The 21,120-nt window shown below is 42.2% G+C and overlaps 1 protein-coding gene across 3 annotated transcripts in view; it reads right to left on the bottom strand.

The window, feature by feature from the left end:
• Nucleotides 1-21,120, bottom strand: part of lrp4 (low density lipoprotein receptor-related protein 4) — a 417,332-nt gene that overhangs the window by 89,623 nt on the left and 306,589 nt on the right. For all 3 annotated transcript variants that reach the window (XM_073049685.1, XM_073049686.1, XM_073049684.1), the window contains exons 7-13: nucleotides 20,986-21,105; nucleotides 20,738-20,863; nucleotides 18,806-18,931; nucleotides 18,186-18,320; nucleotides 11,629-11,754; nucleotides 9,345-9,575; nucleotides 2,466-2,622 (exon numbers count right to left, since the gene is read on the bottom strand). In XM_073049685.1, the coding sequence (XP_072905786.1) occupies nucleotides 2,466-2,622; nucleotides 9,345-9,575; nucleotides 11,629-11,754; nucleotides 18,186-18,320; nucleotides 18,806-18,931; nucleotides 20,738-20,863; nucleotides 20,986-21,105 (1,021 nt within the window). The remainder of the gene's footprint in view (nucleotides 1-2,465; nucleotides 2,623-9,344; nucleotides 9,576-11,628; nucleotides 11,755-18,185; nucleotides 18,321-18,805; nucleotides 18,932-20,737; nucleotides 20,864-20,985; nucleotides 21,106-21,120) is intronic.

Genomic DNA, 21,120 nt, shown 5'->3' with positions numbered 1-21,120 from the left:
AGCTGCTCCAGTGATTCGGATCTAAGGACTCAATTTGTTTTGGAATACTGTTGCATGCTTCTATCGTCGGCACAATTTGTGTTTTCTCCCTCCTTTCTCTGCGCATTAGGTGCTGGTCTTTCTTTTTGTTAAATTGGGTTCATCGCACTCCTGGCAAATGGAACAAGTGCTACACCTCCTCCCTCACTACCATTCAGGGCCCAAACAATCCTTCCAGGTGAGGCGACACTTCACCTGCAAGTCTGTTGGGGTCATCTATCGTATCTGGTGCTCCCGGTGTGGCCTTTTGTATATCGGTGAGACCTGACATAGATTGGGAGACTGTTTCGCTGAGCACCTACACTCTGTCCGCCATAAAAAGTGTGATCTCCCAGTGGCCACCTATTTTAATTCTACTTCCCCTTCCCATTCCGACACGTTCATCCATGGCCTGCTTTACTGTCGTGATGAGGCCTCACTCAGGTTGGAGGAGCAACATCTTGTATTCTGTCTGGGTAGCTTCCAACCTGACAGCATGAACATCAATTTTTAAAACTTCTGGTAATGGTCCACCCCCCTCCTTTGCTATTCCCCATCCCCTTTTCCCTCTCTCACCTTATCTCCTTTCCTGCCCATTGCCTTCCTCTGGTGCCCCTCCCCCTTTCTCGTTCTTTCATGGCCTTCTGCCCGCCTTCTCCAGCCCTGCAGCTCTTTCACCAATTAACTTCCCAGCTCTTTACTTCACCCTCTATCCCAGTTTCACTTATCAGCTCATGTTGCTTCCTTCCCTCCCCCTCACCTCCTAACTAACTCTTCATCTCTTTTTCTCCAGTCCTGCTGAAGGATCTCGGCCCAAAACATCGACTGTACTCTTCTCCATAGATGCTTCTGACCTGCTGAGTTCCTCCAGCATTTTGTGTGTGTTGTAACAACACACAACTTGCTAGGTGTTGTGTGAAACTGAATTGAAGTAGTTAAGAAAACATTACACAATTTGTTTTTTTTAAAAGGTGCCTTACAAAGAATAACAGCTCCCAACTGAACCACAGTCGGAATGATTAATTGAACTTGCTTTGCAGAGTTTAGCCAATAACATCATCATAAAATATAATGAGTAGCTGCAATTACTCAGTTTGCATGACATACTTTCGAAAATATATTCTTTGCTATACCATCCCACTGATACAAGGTACTGCTCTATTCCTGTAAATACTTATCTAATCATTCCAAAGAAACCAGGCAGCAATTGATTTTGAGAAGGTATAAAAATATGTACTAGAAATCAAAATGATGTTAATGAAGCTAGGAGTACAAACCAAAAGAATTGAAAAATGAGGGAGATCATTTAAGTATCTATTCCAAGTTAATCTGTTTTGCAAGCAAAACCAAACAAAATCCCTGCAGTCTCTCTATAAGCACACTTCCTACGCAATATTAATTAACAGTGCCAGTTGTGATTTTGTGAAAGTTAAAATCACACCCCCTCGCCAATTATTTAAACCATTCTGAAAGCAACTGCGTTTGTGCAGCTGACACCAAGCAAGATATAATGAACAATTTTAAATGTTGACTATTGTCAAGAATCTGAAATAACATTGTGACGGTAAAACTCACTAATGTTTACAGATTGATGAGAAACTTCTCTTCACTGTTGAGAGATATAAATATACTTAAAATATTAGAGCTAAGGTAGCAGAGGACTGCATATGCTCATGGGAGAACATTTTACAGTGTAATTCCAACATCTAGTTAGATGACTTCAAATTACAGACAGTGGAGAATGTATTTGCGACATCCACAAATTAGAACGAGACAGTGTGACTATCCTTGGAGATTGGTTCAGATCTGTTGGTTCACTTGAGGCCATTTAATCAATGGCTGAAATGGAATTAATGAGAAAAGCCCCATCAAAATAATGACCTCAAAGTGTCCCAGGCAGGATATAAACCATCAGCACAAACAAGTCACAATGTCTATTTAGGGCTATTTAAAAATAGCCCAACAATATGTGGTCAGTAATAGAGACAGTTGAAATAACCAAGGCAAAAGAAATAAATGAAATGAAGTCGGAGGAACTGAGATAATGAGGCAGACTAGTTGAGAATCTATCCAAGGCAAACAGATTTAAAGATCAGAGATTTCTTTTTATAAGCCACATTTGCGGATCTGACAGGAGCAGTACAACATTAAATAGTGATTTTAATTTACTGTGTATGAAATAAAGCATTTAGTCAGCACTAGGGACAGGGTGTATGCTGTCAAAATGACCTGTGGGACTGTAGTATGTTACAAAAAGCATGAGTCATTTGAAGAATTAAAATCAGTCTGGAGTTTAAGATTAGACTCTGTTGATAATTGCAGGGATAATTAAGTGCAGAGGTTACGATTTTACTTGTAATATATCACTCATTGGAATCAATCACAAGTGAAAAATGTATTATTTCGACAAGAGATTGAAATTGATTCATACTGAATCATTATCTTACCCTTCTATAGGATGAAGTGCTATAGCACGAGGTTTCTCTAAGTTTTGCCACAGAAGTACTTTTCGCTGTGTTCCATCAAGATTTGAGACCTCAATACGTGATGTCCCAGAATCTGTCCAGTATAACTTGTTGTGGATCCAGTCAATAGCAAGACCACCTGTATTGGTTTGAAAATTTGGAGATATTTTACAATTGCTTTCAGTATTCTGCTCTACCATTACTTCAAGAATCAGATCAAAAACCTCTTTATAACTACCAATGGAAGCAACAGACTTTTCAGTAACAATTCCCCACTGTTCAACTAATTATCCTGTTAAAGTCAGTAAAAAGCAAATGATAGAACATGATGAATGATAAAAGTTGCCTTTGTCTGAGCAGTTCCAAACTTTTATAATTATTGTTGTCATTTCCTTTACCAGATCCAATTGAAAATAAACATTCCCGTCTCCAAAATATTAAAGATATAGATCGGAATAAACACTATTACAATTTTCTACAATGTCTTTACTGAATTTGTCAGTAATATCAACAAAAATATAAATAAAGTTCAAAGTTAGAAATTAGAAAATGACCACATGCTTTAGGAAACTACACCCTTCCTCCTGAGCCTTATGGGTCAATGATTTCAGCAGATTTGAATCTTTATCTTAACAGAACCACACATAAACACCTGATATAGTCCACACTGAAACAAAACTGGCTTTGAGAAGGTGCAGGATAAGAGGCGATTTCCTGCCTCTGGGATTCACTACTGGTAGAGTGGACTGACAGTTTCCACTTCCCAAATTTGTCATTACGTCTGAGACTTCTGCATTTAACAATATAAGCACTCAAGTTTGGGACGCACTGCTATTAAATTGCACAAAATGTCTGGTTCTGCTCAGAATAACCTGCAAAAGGCAGCAAAAAACGGACCCAATAAAATTTTCAGTGACGAATAAATATTGGCCAAATGAGTCTGCTTCAAAATATTGCCATGGGACCTTAACATTCACCTGAAATAGCAGGTGTTGCTATGGTTCAACTTTTTATTCAAAATACTGTACTTCCAGCAACATAATACTCAGTCCATTGTGTCTTGGTAAGATTTTATAAATAAAAGATGAATTGATGAGGACTTTATTCCCTGGAGCAAAGTGGGAAGTTTAGAGTACATACTAGCCGCCACATACAACCCTGAGATGCTTTTTCTGAGGGCACACTTAGCAAATCTATAGAATAGTAACTGTAAACATCCAGAACTGTAAACAAACTGTGCAAATGCAGATATAAAGTCCTTAAATGAGTGTAGCTATCCCCTCTGGTTCAAGAGCACGATGGTTGAGCATAGTAACTGTTCTTGAACATGGTGGTGCGAGTCCTGAGGCACCTGCACCGTCTACCTGATGGCAGCAGTGAGAAAAGAGCACAAGAGAATGAGAAAAGATTTGGTAGAGGTATACAAAATTATACGGGTATGGATAGGGTAAGTGCAAACAAGCTTTTTCCACTGAGGCTGGGTGAGACTAGAACTAGAGGTCATGGGTTAAGGGTGAAAGGTGAAATGTTTAAGACGAACATGAGGGGGAAATCTTCTTCACTCAGAGGGAGGTGAGAGTGTGGAATGAGCTGCCAGTGATAGTGGTGGATGTTGGTTCGATTTCAACATTTAAGAGAAATTTTGATAAGTACACGGCTAGGTGGAATATGGAGTGCTATGACCGGGGTGCAGATTGGACTAGTAGTTTGATATAGACTAGATGGACTGAAAGGCCTGTTTCTCTGCTGCAGTGTTCAATGACTCTGTGATTCTAATTCCTAGAGGTGTACAGCTTGTTATTGAATGATTTGCATCAAAACTTTTCATCAGCACTCTCTTTAGTTTGAGCTGATTATTGTTCAAATTCAATGACGTGAACTTCACTTCACAGGCACAACAAACTGCAGAGCTTTGTGAGCTGGTAGTTGGGCCAGAATGTGGAAAGCTGAAGCTCACAGATCTAACCCATGCCTCATTAGACAAGCTGCAGACGCCAATCAAGCATTCAGAGGTGGTTTCATGAGGACAAAGTTGTTCTGGCTGTCTCCCTGTGGGTCGATTCTGCGGAACAGGATGATGGATAGATCAGGTGGTTTGAAATAGCATCAAGGTTCGTGATCAAAGCCGGCTCCAGGGAAGAGCAGTCTTCTGCCAGTTATTTTCTTTTTTTCACAGGTCCAGCAGTGCTGGGTGCTGGAAACACTCACAGAACAAAGTTGACACCGAGTCTGGCCGTCTTTCCTGTCAGCCATGTTATGTTTTCCAGTTTACATCATCACCAAGAATTGTGCCACGTGAAGGAAAGTTTAAATGGTTTGCAAATGTGAACCTGGTCAAATTTCAAAAGATAACCCAGGAAGTTATAGACCAGTGAGTCTTACTTCAGTGGTGGGCAAGTTGTCAGAAAGGATCCTGAGAGGTAGGATTTATGAGCATTTGGAGAGACATAATCTGATTAGGGATATTCAGCACGGCTTTGTCAAAGGCAGGTCATGCCACGAACCTGATTGGATTCTTTGAGGATGTAACACATTGATGAATAGAGAGCTATGGATGTAGTGTATATGGATTTCAGTAAGGCATTTGATAAGGTTCCCCATGTGAGGCTCATTCAGAAAGTAAGGAAGCATGGGATCCAAGAAGACCTTGCTTTGTGGATCCAGAACTGGCTTGCCCACAGAAGGCAAAGGGTGGTTGTGGATAGTTCATATTCTGCATGGAGGACAGTGACCAGTGGTGATCTGCAGGGATCTGTTCTGGGACCCCTCCTCTTTGTGATTTTTATAAATGACCTGGATGAAGAAGTAGAAGAGTAGATTAGTAAGTTTGATGATGATACAAAGGTTGGAGGTGTTGTGGATCGTGTGGAGGGCTGTCAGAGGTTACAGCGGGACATTGATAGGACGGAGAACTGGGGTGAGAAGTGGCAGATGGAGTTCAACCCAGACAAGCGTGAAGTGGTTCATTTCAGTAGGTCAAATTTGAAGACACAATATAATATTAATGGTAAATAACTTGGCAGTGTGGAGGATCAGTGAGATTTTGGGGTCCACGTCCATAGGACAGTCAAAGCTGCTGGGCAGGTTGACAGTGTTGTTAAGAAAGCATATGGTGTGTTGGCCTTCATCAAATGTGGGATTGAGTTCAAGAGCCATGAGGTAATGATACAGCTATATAAGATCCTAGTTAGACCCCACTTAAAGTACTGCATTCATTTCTGGTCACCTCACTGCAGGATACTATAGAGAGAACGCAGAGGAGATTTACAAGGATGTTGCCTGGATTGGAAAGTCTGAGAATAGGTTGAGTGAGCTTGGCCTTTTCTCCTTGGAGCGACAGAGGATGAGAGGTGACCTGAGAGAGGTGTATAAGATGATCAGAGGCATTGATTGTGTGGCTAACCGGAGGCTTTGTCCCAGGGCTGAAATGGCTAACACAAGGGGGCATAGTTTTAAGGTCCATGGAAGTACGTACAAGAGGGATATCAGAGGTAAGTTTTTCACACAGAGAGTGGTGGATGTATGGAATGCACTGCCAGTGAAGGTGGAAGAGGCGGATACAATATGATCTTTTAAGAGACTCTTAGATAGGTACATGGAGCTTAGAAAAATAGAGGGCTATGAATAGGGCAATTCTAGGCAACTTCTAGAGTACTAGGTTATATGGTCGGCAAAAAATTTTGGGGCGAAGGGCCTGTAATGTGCTGTAGATTTTCTGCGTTCTATGTTCGGTGTTCTGCATAGTGCAGAGTATTAATAATTATGCTCATAAGAGGTTTCAATTTAATTGTCATTGCACATCTAGACCTGATGACTCATTTCTAATGTAATGCATAATATTACTGCACACAGTAATCTTTCCGGAAAATCTGACCCATTAAGCAATGATAGTTCAATATCTTTCAAGTTTTTGAAACAATGTTATTTGGAAAGGGCAGGAGACTCCTAAAGTACAAAGAATAATGGAATTAAGTACTAATAAATGCCTATACTTTGTGCACGGTGTTGCCCAGGACAACATCCCATGCACCATCAATCTTCAGTCCATGCCACTCAGGGACTTGTGCTGATATTATTTTGTGACTGTATGTTCTCTTGTAACTAGGTGTGCTGTTTGTGATTGTATGCACTGTTTCACATCTTGGCCCCAGAGGAACACGTTTTGTTTGGCTGTATTTATGTGTATGGTTGAATGACAATTAGACTTGAATTGAATTTAACTCTAAATAAAAATAACTAAATAGGGATGGGGATATAGGTCTTTACCTCTTCCCATCACGCCTTGCCCATACTAGCATGCAGGTACAGCAGGCAGTGAAGAAAGCTAATGGCATGTTGGCCTTCATAATGAAGGGAGTTGAGTATAGGAGCAAAGATATCCTTTTGCAGTTGTACAGGGTCCTGGTGAGACCACACCTGGAGTATTGTATGCAGTTTTGATCTCCAAGTTTGAGGAAGGACATTCTTGCTATTGAGGGAGTGCAGCGTAGGTTCACGAGGTTAATTCCTGCGATGGCGGGACTTTCATATGTTGAAAGATTGGAGTGACTGGGCTTGTATACACTGGAATTTAGAAGGATGAGAGGGGATCTGATTGAAACATATAAGATTATTAAGGAATTGGACACGCTAGAGGCAGGAAACATGTTCCTGATGTTGGGGGAGTCCGGAACCAGAGGCCACAGTTTAAGAATAAGGGGTAGGCCATTTAGAATGGAGATGAGGAAAAACTTTTTCACGCAGAGAGTTGTGGATCTGTGGAATGCTCTGTCTCAGAAGGCAGTGGAGGCCAATTCTCTGGATGCTTTCAAGAAAGAGATAGAGCTCTTAAAGATAACGGAGTTAAGGGATATGGGGAGAAGGCAGGAACGGGGCACTGATTGTGGATGATCAGCCATGATCACAGTGAATGGTGGTGCTGGCTCGAAGGGCCGAATTGCCTACTCCTGCACCTATTGTCTGTTGTCTACTTCTTAAAGTTGTCATGCTGAGGTAATCACAGTGATACAGTTTTTTTTTACACAGAGTGTAGAGGTAGAGATGTTTAAGAAACTCTTAGATAGGCATATAGAAAAATAGAGGGCAATGTAGGAGGGAAGGGTTAGATTGACCTTAGAGTCGGTTAAAAGACTGGCACAACAGTGTGGGCCAAAGGACCTGTACTGTGCTATAGTGTTCAATGCTCTTTTAGAATGACAATTTTTTTGAAAGTAATTAATTATTTGACAGAGTGTTCTCGCCTCATTTTATCAACTCAAAGATGCAATTAGTCCAGTATCATAAAGATTATTTTGCTGCTATTTTTCACCCAGTTTAACTTGAATAAGTGGCTCTCATGATATGAACTGTTAATTTTTTCTCAAGTGGAAATTGCACCCTCTGATTGCAGCTCTCTGCCAAGCACCTGCAGTACATATGACCATGATAGAGCACTTGAAGGAAAGGGGGGGAAAAAAAGCCATTCAGTTTCCACCTACCATGGCAACTGAAATGGAATAGAATCAGGCCTCTGAACTGATTGCTGAGTATTGTTCCACACCATGTCAGCACCAATCTATTCCTCTATTATCGCTTATCTTATTTTTTACAACCAGCTGCGTTTATCTTTATAGTGTTTCACTGCTGCGATTCCTTTCTTTTTGTCTTTCATGTTGGGGAAGCAAACCAACTGGCATTGTTTAGGCCTTTTGCCAATTGACTCCAAACAACAGGGACTGTGTGCAGTATCACTGTACATCTCCAACAAGATGATAAGGTGGATATGCAGAACTTTAAACTTCCCTGACCTTTAGAGATACACATATGTGCATACCTGATATTATGCAGACAGTGCAAGCACCCACAACTAAAAACTCAAGTTATTGTTTTATGTGCATGACCATTTGGGGGGTGTGCAAGGAGGAGGGGGAGGCAAGGGGGCACACAGCAGTGTTGGGCTGGCATGGTAGCATAGTGGTTAGCAGAACATTCTACAGCGCCAGCGACCCAAGTTCAATTCACGCCACCATCTGTAAGGAATTTGTACGTTCTTCCTGCGACCACCGAGTTTCTTCCCTCTTTCCGTACAAGATGTATGGTTTAGTAGGTTAGTCAGTCAAATGGGTGCAATGGGGCAGAACAGGCTCTTGGGGCCAGAAGGGCCTGTTGATGTTATCTCTAAATAAAAATAAATAAATAGGGGTAGGGATAGGGATGGAGGTCTTCGCCTCTTCCCATAAAGCCTTGCCTATTCTCCTTAAAGTTGTCACGCTGAAGTAATCGCCCTGATGGAATACACTTGCCCTCGAGGGAGTGCAACAAAGATTCAGGAAAATGGCTCCTGAGATAGCAGGTTTGCTATCTAAGAAGAGATGCAGTTAAACGGTTTATTCTCCAGAGTTAAGAAGAATGAGCTTCATTCGCATGAAACCTTACTGCCTGCATGTTTTCCTGGACTAAGGAGTCACATTCCAGGACCAGTGATCACATTCTCAGAATAAGGTATGAATACTTTAGGACTGAGATAAGGAGAAATTTCTTCACTCAAAGTGTGATGACTCTTTGGACTCCGACTTCGATCAGATCAGATGACTCTGTACCCAGAAAGGTACAGATGCTCAGAAATTGAGTTCATTCAAAACAGAGGTCAGATGTTTCCTGGATATTAAAGGAATAAAGCGATTGGGAGATAGGACAGGCAAATGGAGCTGAGGTAGAAGGTCAACCATGATCTTCTGCTCCCATTTCTTACCATCATTAAAAATAGTCATTCATGTCAGAAGCCATTTTAATGAACACAAACAATATAAACAATGATTAGTAATATCCTACTTGGTTGTAATACTTGAACTAATTTTTTTTACTCCATTATGTTTTGTGTACCTGGACTCTCGAGACCGGTTGACACAACTTCCTCAACGTTACTTCCATTCAGGTTTGCTTTCATAATCCGGTCCAAGGTCACATCGGACCAGAACACCAGCTCTTTGCTGTGATGGAAGTCTAGAGCAATGGCATTCTCCAGGTTGTTCAGGAGGAGGGTGTATTCTGATCGGCGGGGTAGCACCTGACGGATATCAATCCGATTTGCAAACAGCAGCACTGGTTCCGGTCCTTTTGAGAACAACGATATACAGGCGAGTTAAAGATCATGCCGCAGTCAAACTCAACTTTCCCAAGACATAAACACAAAAGATCGTACAGATGCTGGGAATCCAGAATAACACACAAAATGCTGGAGGAACTTTGCAAGTCGGACAGCATCCATGGCGAGGAATAAACAGTCGACATTTTCTGGTTCAGCCACTTCATCAGCACTCCTGACCACTTGGTTCTGATGAAGCGTCGTGGCCTGAAACGTTGGTTGTATTTTCCTCTCCATCGGTGCTGTCTGACCTGCCGGGGGTGGGGGTGGTGTGTGTGTGTGTGTGTGTGTGTGTGTGTGTGTGTGTGTGTGTGTGTGTGTGTGTGTGTGTGTGTGTGTGTGTGTGTGTGTGTGTGTGTGCGCACGCGCGGGCAGCTTTCCTGACATTATTTACTGATAAAGGATTTAAAAGGAACTTGGTTATACAGAGAGAAATGGAGCTCACTGTCACCAGAGTTACATCGCCTGCTCGTTTAAGGGCCGTTATTCCTAAGTATCCACACCATCTGGTGCCATTTGCTGCAAGTTATCTGCTCCCTGTGCGCTGGTCTCCATGAATGGAGTCACATCACTCTATGGCAGAGTGGCTGGAGATATTGGGTTGCAAGTATCCCTTCCTCTTATGCGCTAATCTTTCAAAGGCGGTGGGGGGGGGGGGGGGTGAACAGAGCAGTTTGAATCAACCCACCTTTGAAACCAAGGAATGATAACAGCTTGCATTTATATTACATTGATTAGAACCACCATCTAAAGACGCACTGGTGGGTCGATTAATTGGATATTGCCAATTGCCCCGTGATTGGGGGATTGCTGGGCGGCACGACTCGAAGGGCAGGAAGGGTCTATTCTGCGCTGCATCTCAATAAATAAACAACAAAGTAATGCTCCAAACAGTAAAAAGCACAAATATAGAAGCTGAAGGCGAATTATATGGAAAATTAATCTGGAAAAGATGCTTTCCTTTTGTTAAAACTTGCTACCATAAGCTATTAATAACACTGGACAACAAAGATTTTGCTTCCGGAATACCTTTAGGTGTTTCTTATGAATTTTGGGCTACTGATCATGAAAATCACCATGAAATTTCCCTATCACGCACCAGTTTTTGAAATCACTTAAGTTTATTATTTCAATTCATAATTCAAGTCAATTAAAATGTTGCCTACAATGTAAGCTAGAAAGTTTCCTATCTTGTCCAGGCATGCTTGGGTAGCGTGGCTGCTTCATAGCAGGATAGGTTTTGGTAATAATTATTGGGTTCAGGACTGTAAGGATGGAATTTCCAATCACCAGGCTCAAAAATTTCTATGAAGGATTTTGATATTTGAGACAGATGCTTCCCAGAATAACTGATGCCAAGATTAAGGAAAGCATTTTTGTTGTTCCACAAATCAAACAGGTCATCAATGACAGGCAATTTGAAGAATTTCTAGTGGGACCGGAGAAAATCACACAGAAGGCATTCAAAGAAGTTGTTGAAATTTTTCTCGGCATCTACAGAGCATCAAACAATATGCAGCTGGTTGAAAGCATGATTCAAGCATATAAAGCCATTAAATGCAACATGTCTCTTAAGATTCATTTTCTGCATTCCCATTTAGACTTCTTCCCTGCAAATCTTGGTGCTGTCAGTGACGAGCACGGTGAAAGGTTTCACCAGGACATTGTGGTCATGGAGAAAAGATACCAGGGCAACTGGAATCCATCAATGCTGGCGAATTATTATTGGACACTCAAGCGAGAAGCCTCAGACACTGAGTACAAAATCATTAATAAAATATTTTTAACTTAGTTGAACTATTGCAAAGCATCAGCACCATTATGCAATTAAACACATTATATTCAATAAGTTAATTTGTTGTTTCTCCAAATTCCTACATGATACGAGTGGTCTGAAATTATATTTGTGTTCATCTTCAAGCAGTCTATCATAAACAAAAAAAAATTCTGAGGAAGCAACACTTTTGAAAAAATTTGTAGTCCAGTGTAATAAATCATCTAAACGAGTAAAAGCATACGCACCTAGAGCTTTGCAGCCACGTTTATCAGGACGCAGTTCATATCCCTGGACACACCAGCACTGGAATCCTCCATCTAAATTGGTACAACCTTGGCTGCAGTATCCATCTTCAGCACACTCATCGATGTCTGCAGAGATCAGCATAACAATACCCTTACTGCACCATGCCATGCTAGCAGAGAGGCAAGTTAAATTGGTTTGGAAAGCATCCCCTTCACTCTTGATTAAATATCACTGCAATATTCCCGATTGAGCGTCTGCTCTGAGGCTGCTGAAGAAATGGATTAGCAGAGTTCTACACAAGAGGAACAATGTCGATACCGGTGTTGTTCACTTTTGCCCATCTAAGGTCCCTTTCATTCACAGCAGTGAGTGGCGAGTGTAACACTATTATAGGGCCAGTGACCCGGGTTCATTTCCCAGCCCTGTCTGTAAGCAGTTTGTATGCTTTCTCCATGATTACAGGGGTTTCCTCTGGGTGCTCTGATTTCCTCCACATTCCCACAACACACAGGTTAGTCGGCTAACTGGTCACATGGATGTAATTGGGCTGCACAGGTTCATTGGCCTACGAGGTCTGGCACTGTGCTGTGCCTCTAAATTTAAAAATTACAAAATAAAAATGCCACCGCCCCAGATAACAACCACTCTCTGTGTAAAAGATTTGCTCCTCAGATCCCCCTTAAATCATCACTTTGGGGCGACGTGGCCAGTGTAACACTATGACAGTGCCAGAGGGACCCAGATTTAATTCCCATTACTCTCTGTAAAGAACTTGCATGTTCCTCCCCACGACCACGTGGGTTTCCTCTGGGTACTGTGGTTTCTCTCCACAGTCCAACGACGTACAAGTCAGTAGGTTAATTGGTTACGTGTGTAAATTGGGGTGGCGCAGGCTCGCTGGGCCATATCTCTAAGTAAATACATATATGCCTCTTCCTTTCAAATCTAGGTCCCCTTGCTTTTGATGCTTCTACCATGGAACAAAACATCCCAGCTTTTATGCTCTGACTTCCGAATCCAAACAAGCACTGCCTTCCTCATTGCTTTATCTACCTGTATTACCACTTCCGAGCACCAATAAACTTGGGTCCCAAGGTCCCCTTGCTCATCGGCATTCCGCAGCACCCTATCACTTGCTGTATATGTCCCATCCCAACTTGACTTCCCAAAATGGAACGCCTTGCACTTGCTGGGATTAATTTCCATCTGCCAATTCTCCATCTTAATTTTCATCTGATCTACATCCTTCTCCAGCATTAGGACAGTTCTTCATTGTTCACAACACCAGCGAAGCCCTCACAGTCTCACAGAAACATAGAAAACCTACAGCACAATATGTACAGGCCCTTCAGCCCACAGAGTTGTGCCAGACATGTCCCTACCTTAGAAATTACTAGGCTTACCTACAGCCCTCTATTTTTTTAAGCTCCATGTACCCATCCAGGAGTCTCTTAAAAGACCCTATCGCTTCTGCCTCCACCACCGTTGCCGGCAGCCCATTCCCATTCCACTCACCACTCTCTGTGTAAAAAAACTTACCCCTGACATCTCCTCTGTATTTATTCCCCAGCACCTTAAACCTGTGTCCTCTTGTGGCAACCATTTCAGCCCTGGGAAAAAGCCTCTGACTATCCACACAATCAATGCCTCTTATCATCTTATACACCTCTATCAGGTCACCTCTCATCCTTTGTCGCTCCAAGGAGAAAAGGCCAAGTTCACTCAACCTATTCTCATAAGGCAGGCAACATCCTTGTAAATCTCTTCTGCACCCTTTCTATGGTTTCCATATGTTTCCTGTAGTGAGGCGACCAGAACTAAGCAAGTGGGGTCTGACCAGGGTTCTATATAGCTGCAACATTACCTCTCAGCTCCTAAACTCAATCCCACGCTTAATGAAGGCCAATACACCGTACGCCTTCTTAACCACAGAATCAACCTGCGCAGCTGCTTTGAGCATCCTATGGACTCGGACCCCAAGACCCCTCTGATCCTCCACACTGCCAAGAGTCTTAACGTTAATTCTATATTCTGTCATCATATTTGACCTACCAAAATGAACCACTTCACACTGGAAGCCCTTTCAGTTCACAAGTGAGCAAGAGGCCTCTATGGTGGGTGGGACTGGAGGACAGTTTATTTCAATAGATGGAAATATTGTGAGTTGAATTACCAGTATTTTTTTGCTCCACACAGATGCAATCTGATCTGCTGAATATTTCTAGCCATCTCTTTTATTTCACATTTTCAGTAACTGCTGTCTTTTACATTTCACCATCCCAGATTAATGACTGGTACCCCCTGTTGTACTCATTCCCCTCAATTGATAGATTAGATGTGATTTGCAAATATCCATCACAATCTCTGAGATTGCTTTAACAGCGTATATGTCATCTGGACAGCCTTGCTTTCAATCTGACAGATATTCTGTCTGTTCTCTCCACTCCTCCTCCTCTCTGCAATTTAAAACACACTTCTTTTCTCACTTTCTCCAATTCTGGCAAAAGATCAATGTCCCTAAACACTTTTTCTCTCTCCACTGATCCTGACCGACCTGTAGATAATCTGAGATTATTAATTTTTCTGCCACCAATACTTGTAATAAATAACCAGCCTGAACTGCATACAGTACCCCCACACAGTAATATTCTGAATACCCTACAAGGGAGTAAAGAAAGTATGTTCGGGTCAATTCATGTTAATGAGACAATCACTCACACTGTCATTCACAAGCAATCTGAACTCAGATTTGGCAAAGCACAGCTGGAACTCAGCTCTTCCAGACTGACACAAAAATGGCCTTTAGCCAAAATCCAGCAAGACACATCTGCACGCAGTGATTTTTATTCCCTATGCAAATCAGCCATCTTTGTGGGTTTTTTTGCTCCTCCTAAGTGAAACCAAATGCAAAACAACACCAAATTAAGGCCAAGTGATCTTAAACTCCAAGACCAAACCAACAGTTTTATATACATTTTTATGTAGGTGGTCATCACTGACAAAGCTGGTATTTATTGCATGAATATAACAAGCCCTTCAGAAGATGCAGAGAGCATCTTCCCGGTCTGTTACCGTCTAACATTGGACAGAGGCTGCACAATTTCACTCCATGTGCTATCTTTACAAGCAGCAGTGTGTTGTCCCTGGCTAATCATAGAGTCGTAGAGCATAGAAATGGTCCTGCGGCCTACTTCACCATGCCGAACTTACTGCCCAACCATACTAATGCCACTTTCCCACAGGAGGCCTGTATCCTTTCATGCCTTGTCTATTTAAGTGCCTGTCCCACTGTATCAAACATTATGAATGTATGTGACACGTCCATCTCCTCTGGCAGTAAGTCCTATATACCAACTACTCTCTGTGTAAAGAAACCCCCCCTGAAACTCCTTTAACACTCCTTACACTCACTTTAAACCTATGCTTTTGTTTTTTTTTTGCCATGGAGAAAGATCTACCTCATCAACGCTTCTTGTAATTTTTAAAAATATCACCTTCAACCTCCTTTGCTGCGGAATAAACAAATCCAGCCTATACGACCTCTGCATTTAAATCCTCCAATCCAGGTAGCAATCCTGGTAACCTCCTCTGCACTTTCTCCAGTACAGCCATATCCTTCCTGTACTGTGGCTGTCAGAACCGCTCATAACACATAAAGTGCAGTCCAGCCTGTACTGTGTAAATTTTCAATAAAACGTCCCAACTGTTATTGTCTACGTTCCAACTACAGTAGGAAGGCAAGCATGCCACATACCTTCTTCATCTTCCTGTCTACTTGCATTATCATTTTCAGGGAATAATAGATTTCAACCCCAAGGTCCCTTTGTTCATGAACATTTCTTAGTGCCCTACTATTTACAACTAGCAAAGTACCCCTCTCTGTCATCTTTTATCTCCTCAGATACTTCCTCTCTATCCAACAACTTGCATTTCATCTGCAAATGCTCTAATTTTACTGCACTCTTTACGAGGGCTTACCAGTCAAATCATGGACATCTGGCAATGGAACAAATCCACAAAGGCCTATCAGTGGCTTCACTAAAACTGTAACAGCCTTGAGCTAGCTGGAGGAGGGCTGACTGTGGCAGAGCATTGTACGCATAAAAGCATCTGCCTGCCTTATGCCTGGAGATATTTTCTGTCTTTTCCACACCTTTCACCCTACAGAGCATCCATTGCTACTGGTGCTTAAACTGAAACATATTGAGTAAAGAGATCCATTTCTCATAGACCATCAGACATAGTTGCCCCCATTATACATCTGATACTCGGCACAATGCGGTTTACTGTTCTGCAGCTTTTCTAATCCTAGCAACAACTGCTCACCAGTTTATGCTTCACTATTTTGCTAAGTTTTACAAGCAGTGGATATTCCAGAGCTCGTATGGTAACGCAGTGGTTAGCGCAATGCTATGATGGCATCAGCGACCTGGTTCTAGCCCACCGCGGCCTGTAAAGAGCTTCTCCCCATGACCGTCTTCGTTTTCTCAAGGTGCTCCAGTTTCCTCCCACATTCCAAGAACGTACAAGCTCAAAAGGCTGGAAGAGCCTGTCTCTCTAAAATAAATATACATGTATTATTTGCCTTAGGGACTTCATACCTCATATAAGGACAATTCCAGGAAATTGAGCACATGGGGGTGTGTAACAGTTCAAGCTCAAGACAGCCAATTCTGGCAACATCTGTAAATGACAGAACATTCTGAAACATATCTGCAGAACTCACAGGATGCTCTATGTATTCAAGAGCAAGAAGCCATACAGATAAATGAAGTGAGGGGCCTGTTCCGCCAATCTTTTGATTCTTTTTATCACGGTGAAGATCAAAAGTAAATTAATGTAGATACTACAAAAGGTGATTATGAGCATTGAAGTTGGGAGATTGATCTTCTTGATGTTAAGAATTTTTTTGGATTTCTTCAAATATTTCACTGAAGTTTGAATCCAACTATTACTTCATCATTTAGACTGATACCTGCTTTTCCTGAAACATCCTGAACCACAGCAATGGATAAAAACAATTGTACGAGCCTTTAAATCTGCTTCTCATGGTGACTGATTCCAACAGCACTTGTTGTACGGTCCTGAGAAGTTAGAGGGCCATAGAGCACTGCAGTACAGAATCAGGCCCTTCAGCCCATCTAGGCTATGCCAAGCTATTATTCTGCCTAATCCCATGGATCTGCACCCAAACCATAGCCCTCTATACCCATAATAATAGAGCCAATAGCTAATAGTGCCAACCTTAATTATTCTGTAAAATGCCTGCTCACACTTAATGATATCCTGACAAACATCGAGCTGAATCTCCACTTAATAAATGGGTAGTCAGATTTCTAGCTCCTTCTCTTAAATGTACATGATTCTGCCTTCCACTAATCAAACACTGCCACTTGAACCAGAGGAAAGTTATGCTAAACTGATATGTAAATTGGGAAGTAACTTAACTGATGTGATCAAGCATGTTTGTGAATTGGTGTTTAGGAGGCCAAACTGATGACTCATCATTTGGATCATCAGTACGGCTTGCTCAACGCCACTTCAACCTAATGAACTAGACAGTTCAGCACCTCTGGGCTACTCAAGTTACTAAAGAAACATTGTGCACTTATCATAAAGCTAGCCTCGCCTCTCTGATTTCCCTTTGATCTGAGTCAATAAGTTTTACAACTCCTTGTCTGTTTTGTTTGATCAAGGTCATGTGATGACATTGGGCGTCTGACGGATTGCTGCTACCAATTTCCCATTAATCTGATAACAGGAGTACAGGGAAACAAGAACAAACAATACTGAAATCACTCAGTAGGTCAGAAATCTCCTGTGAAAAGAGAGGTTTAGGGTCTGCGACTCTTCTTCGGAACTGGGAAGGACAGAGAAATGCAAGTTAGTCTTGGTAGAAGAAAGGATGGGGGAAGGGTATGCAAAACAAAATGAATGTCTTTGAGGAGTACACTGAACCACATTGTCCAGCAGAGTGCAACCACAACACAAAATCTGTAGAGAACTTAAAATATTATCCAATCACATTTGCAGTCACATTCGGGTAGATGGAGCTCATCAGCCTGGGAAGGCAGTCCACCCAAGAGAGGGAAAACTCTGATTTCAAACCTCCGCTGCCTTGTGGCCATACCCACTCATGGGAAAGGCTTAGGGACTAAACCCTGAGGACAAATTCGGAGCTGGTGTCCCTAAGGTTGCCTTCAACCTCGTTCTGGCAACTCCTGCGATGTCACTGGTGGCAAGGCCCTTGCCCTTCCCTTGGACAACATCAGTGTCGTGCAGAGGGAGGCTTGCTGCATGGGCAACAGCCGGTCTTCCATACAGCGTTGCCCAGGCCTGTGCCCTAGAGAGTGTGCAGATCCATGGTCTCGCGAGACTAATGGATGCCACACACATTTGCAGAGATAATTATGCACATAATGCTTGCAAAGTGAATTCCTGCTCGACTACATCAACTTATCACCCCTCCCCCCCTCGGTATAGTGTGGTTCACTTTCAAGAAAATTCTGAATTTTTGATACACTCCTAGGTAAGTGCTATGATTTGGCCTTCCTACCTTGGCACGATTTTCCATTCTCCATTAATCGATAGCCCGTGTGGCACGTGCATTGGACGATGCCTCGAACCTGCTGACACTTGTGCGCGCATCCGCCATTGTTCACATTGCAGCTCTCCTCCTCAGATCGCTCACCTAATTTAGATCACATTGTTGGTTCTCATGCATCATAACTTCAGTATCGTACCACGTGGCAAGCAGTGTTGGCATTGTGCATCACAACCCATCTGTAACCAATTTTTGCATGCATTTTTATTCTAAAACTGAATTTGTTGAGTGATTACTGCATTCCAAGAGAGCGTTGGGCAAAACATTCGGCTGGAGCCAATATTCCCCAATCTCCTCACAGCATGCTCCAGTACCAGAGGATAAGACTCTCGTCCATCCTCCAGTCCAGAGAATTGTGCTTGGAAACAGCCAGGAAAAGCAGCAATCGATGGTAAAGAAACTGCAAACAAGTATTTATCTTCATAAAACCATCTGACTTCAATTACTTTTTGCTGATAACTCAGTCCCATCCTGAGCAGAGATTACGACAGATGAAACAGCATTCTGTACAAAACAAAATTTATAAAGCTTTAAAACTATGCCAGTTGCGTGATCATTAGGTTCAGACTTACGACAGTTCTGGTGTGGGTTTTCGTCACTACCATCTTCACAATCATTTGCCCCATTGCAGACTTTCCGTTGACCAATGCACCGTCCATTGCCACATGTGAACTGATCTGGAGCACATTGCGGGGTTTCTGCAACAAAAGTGCCGGAATTAACCCCTGCAGAGCAACCTTCTGACGTTCACCGGAGTTCCATTAGGAAAACAGGATATCATGCATATAATTAGTTGGGGTTCTACTTAAAATTATTTGAAAATCAAGCAAATCTTTTTTGACAAATTTCTGCCACGAGGATTCCACTGGAATCATAAACTATCAGGACTGTTTCCCCAACCTATGGACTCACTTTCAAGGACTCTTCATCTCATGTTCTCAATATTTATTGCTTATTCATTCATTATTATTATTTCGTTCTTTTGGAACTTGCAGCTTGTTACCCTTCGCACACTGGTTGAACGCTCAGGTTGGTGCAGTCGTTCATTGTTTCTGTTATGGACTTATTGAGTGTGCTTGCAAGAAAATGTATCTCAGGGTTGCCCATGGTATCATATACGCACTTTGATAATCAATTTACTCTGAACTTTGAAGCATTAAAATGACCAAGCTCACAGCAGCTAAAATGACCCACTTCAAATTTTGCTTCTAGTCGTCACAGAGGGTTGACCTTTCCACCTCTAACCACCATCCTGGTAATGCTGGCTGACCTGGAGTGAGGAACTGATATGTGTATACATAAATAGATAAATCAGGGCCTTACACATGGCTTGCATATATTGTATATCAAATGTCGCCCTTGAGCTACAGCAGAAGCACCCACATCGTGGCCCTCGGATACTCTCTGCCAATTCTGTGGTCACTATTCAACAAGTAATGCACTGTCCTGCAACTACCAACAGAAGGATCCCTGGCACGAATGGAGGGACACAAATGAAAGGCAATAATGTGCCAAGGGTATTTTCAATGAGTGACCAGGCAACATGTAGTGGAGAGCTTAACATTTAGGGATTTGTCAACTGTCCACAGTTGTGTAGAAAAGAGGGTTGCTATCTCACAGTTCCAGTGATCCAGGTTCAACTCTGACATCCAGCGGAGTTTGCACTTTTCCCCCCATGGTCATTAGTTTCTTCCACATCCTGAGGTTGATAAGTCCTCCAGAACAGAACAGAAAATCCTACAAAAGGTAGTGGATTTGGCCCAGTACATCATGGGTAAAGCACTTCCAACCGTTGAGCAAATCTACATGAAACGCTGTCGTAAGAAAGAAGCCTCCATCTTCAGAGATCTTCACCACCCAGGCCTTGTTCTTTTCTCACTACTGCCATCAAGTAGAAGGTACAAGAGCCTCAGGACTCACACCACCAGGTTCAAAAACAGTTATTACCGCACAATCATCAGGTTCCTGATTAAAAGGGGATAACTACACTCACTTACCATCCATTGAGGTGTTTCCACGACCAATGATTTCACTTTAAGGACTCTTTAGCTTGTTATTTCACATTCTCGTTAGTTACTGCTATTTATTTATATTTGCATTTGCACAGTTTGTTGCCTTCTACACTTGTTGATATTTGATTGATTCTGTTATAGTTACTGATTTCTTGAGTATGCCCACAAGAAAAAGAATATGTGGTGATGTATGTCTACTTTAATAGCAAAATTTACTTTGAACTTTGGTAATCTATCTGACCACAGTAAATTAACCTTAGTGTGTAGGTGAGAATTACAGTCTAGATGGAGTTAAAGGGAACATCAGGATAATAAAATGAGATTAGCACATGATCATTATAAAAAGGATGTGTGTTGATTGGGTTCGCCTCTCTTTCTAGGCCAGAGACTATGTTGAGGCACCATAAACTGGAATACTGGCTACAATAATGACTGGCCCACGACTGGTATGTTCAGGTTTCATCAACGTGACCTAAAAAGTCTTTTCCTCACCTGTCTTCTCGCAGTTTTCTTCATCACTGTTGTCAGAGCAATCGTCCTCTCTATCACATCGCCACGACAAGCGTATGCAGCGGCCTGACTTGCAGCGAAACTGGTCTGCTGTACACTGCGAGGCAGCTGCCCAGGAACAAAACACAACACATCTGGTTAAAGTGCCTGCAAAGCAATATTGGCCAGTCGGGGTAACTGCTTCTCATAAGCATTTTCTTTGAGAAAAAAAAGCTGTTTAATACACTTACTGCAGTTTTTCTCATCGGACTGATCGTCACAGTCAAAATCGCCATCACATCTCCAGCCAGCATTAATGCAGAGCCCGCTATTACAAAGGAACTCTCCAGACCGACAGGGGTGATGGGAAGCTGTGGGGAATAACA

The sequence above is a fragment of the Hemitrygon akajei genome, chromosome 6 (assembly GCF_048418815.1).
Source record: "Hemitrygon akajei chromosome 6, sHemAka1.3, whole genome shotgun sequence".
NCBI lineage: Eukaryota > Metazoa > Chordata > Chondrichthyes > Myliobatiformes > Dasyatidae > Hemitrygon > Hemitrygon akajei.
The sequence above is the reverse complement of the archived record's forward strand: the minus strand, read 5'-3'. Positions and strand labels throughout refer to the sequence as shown.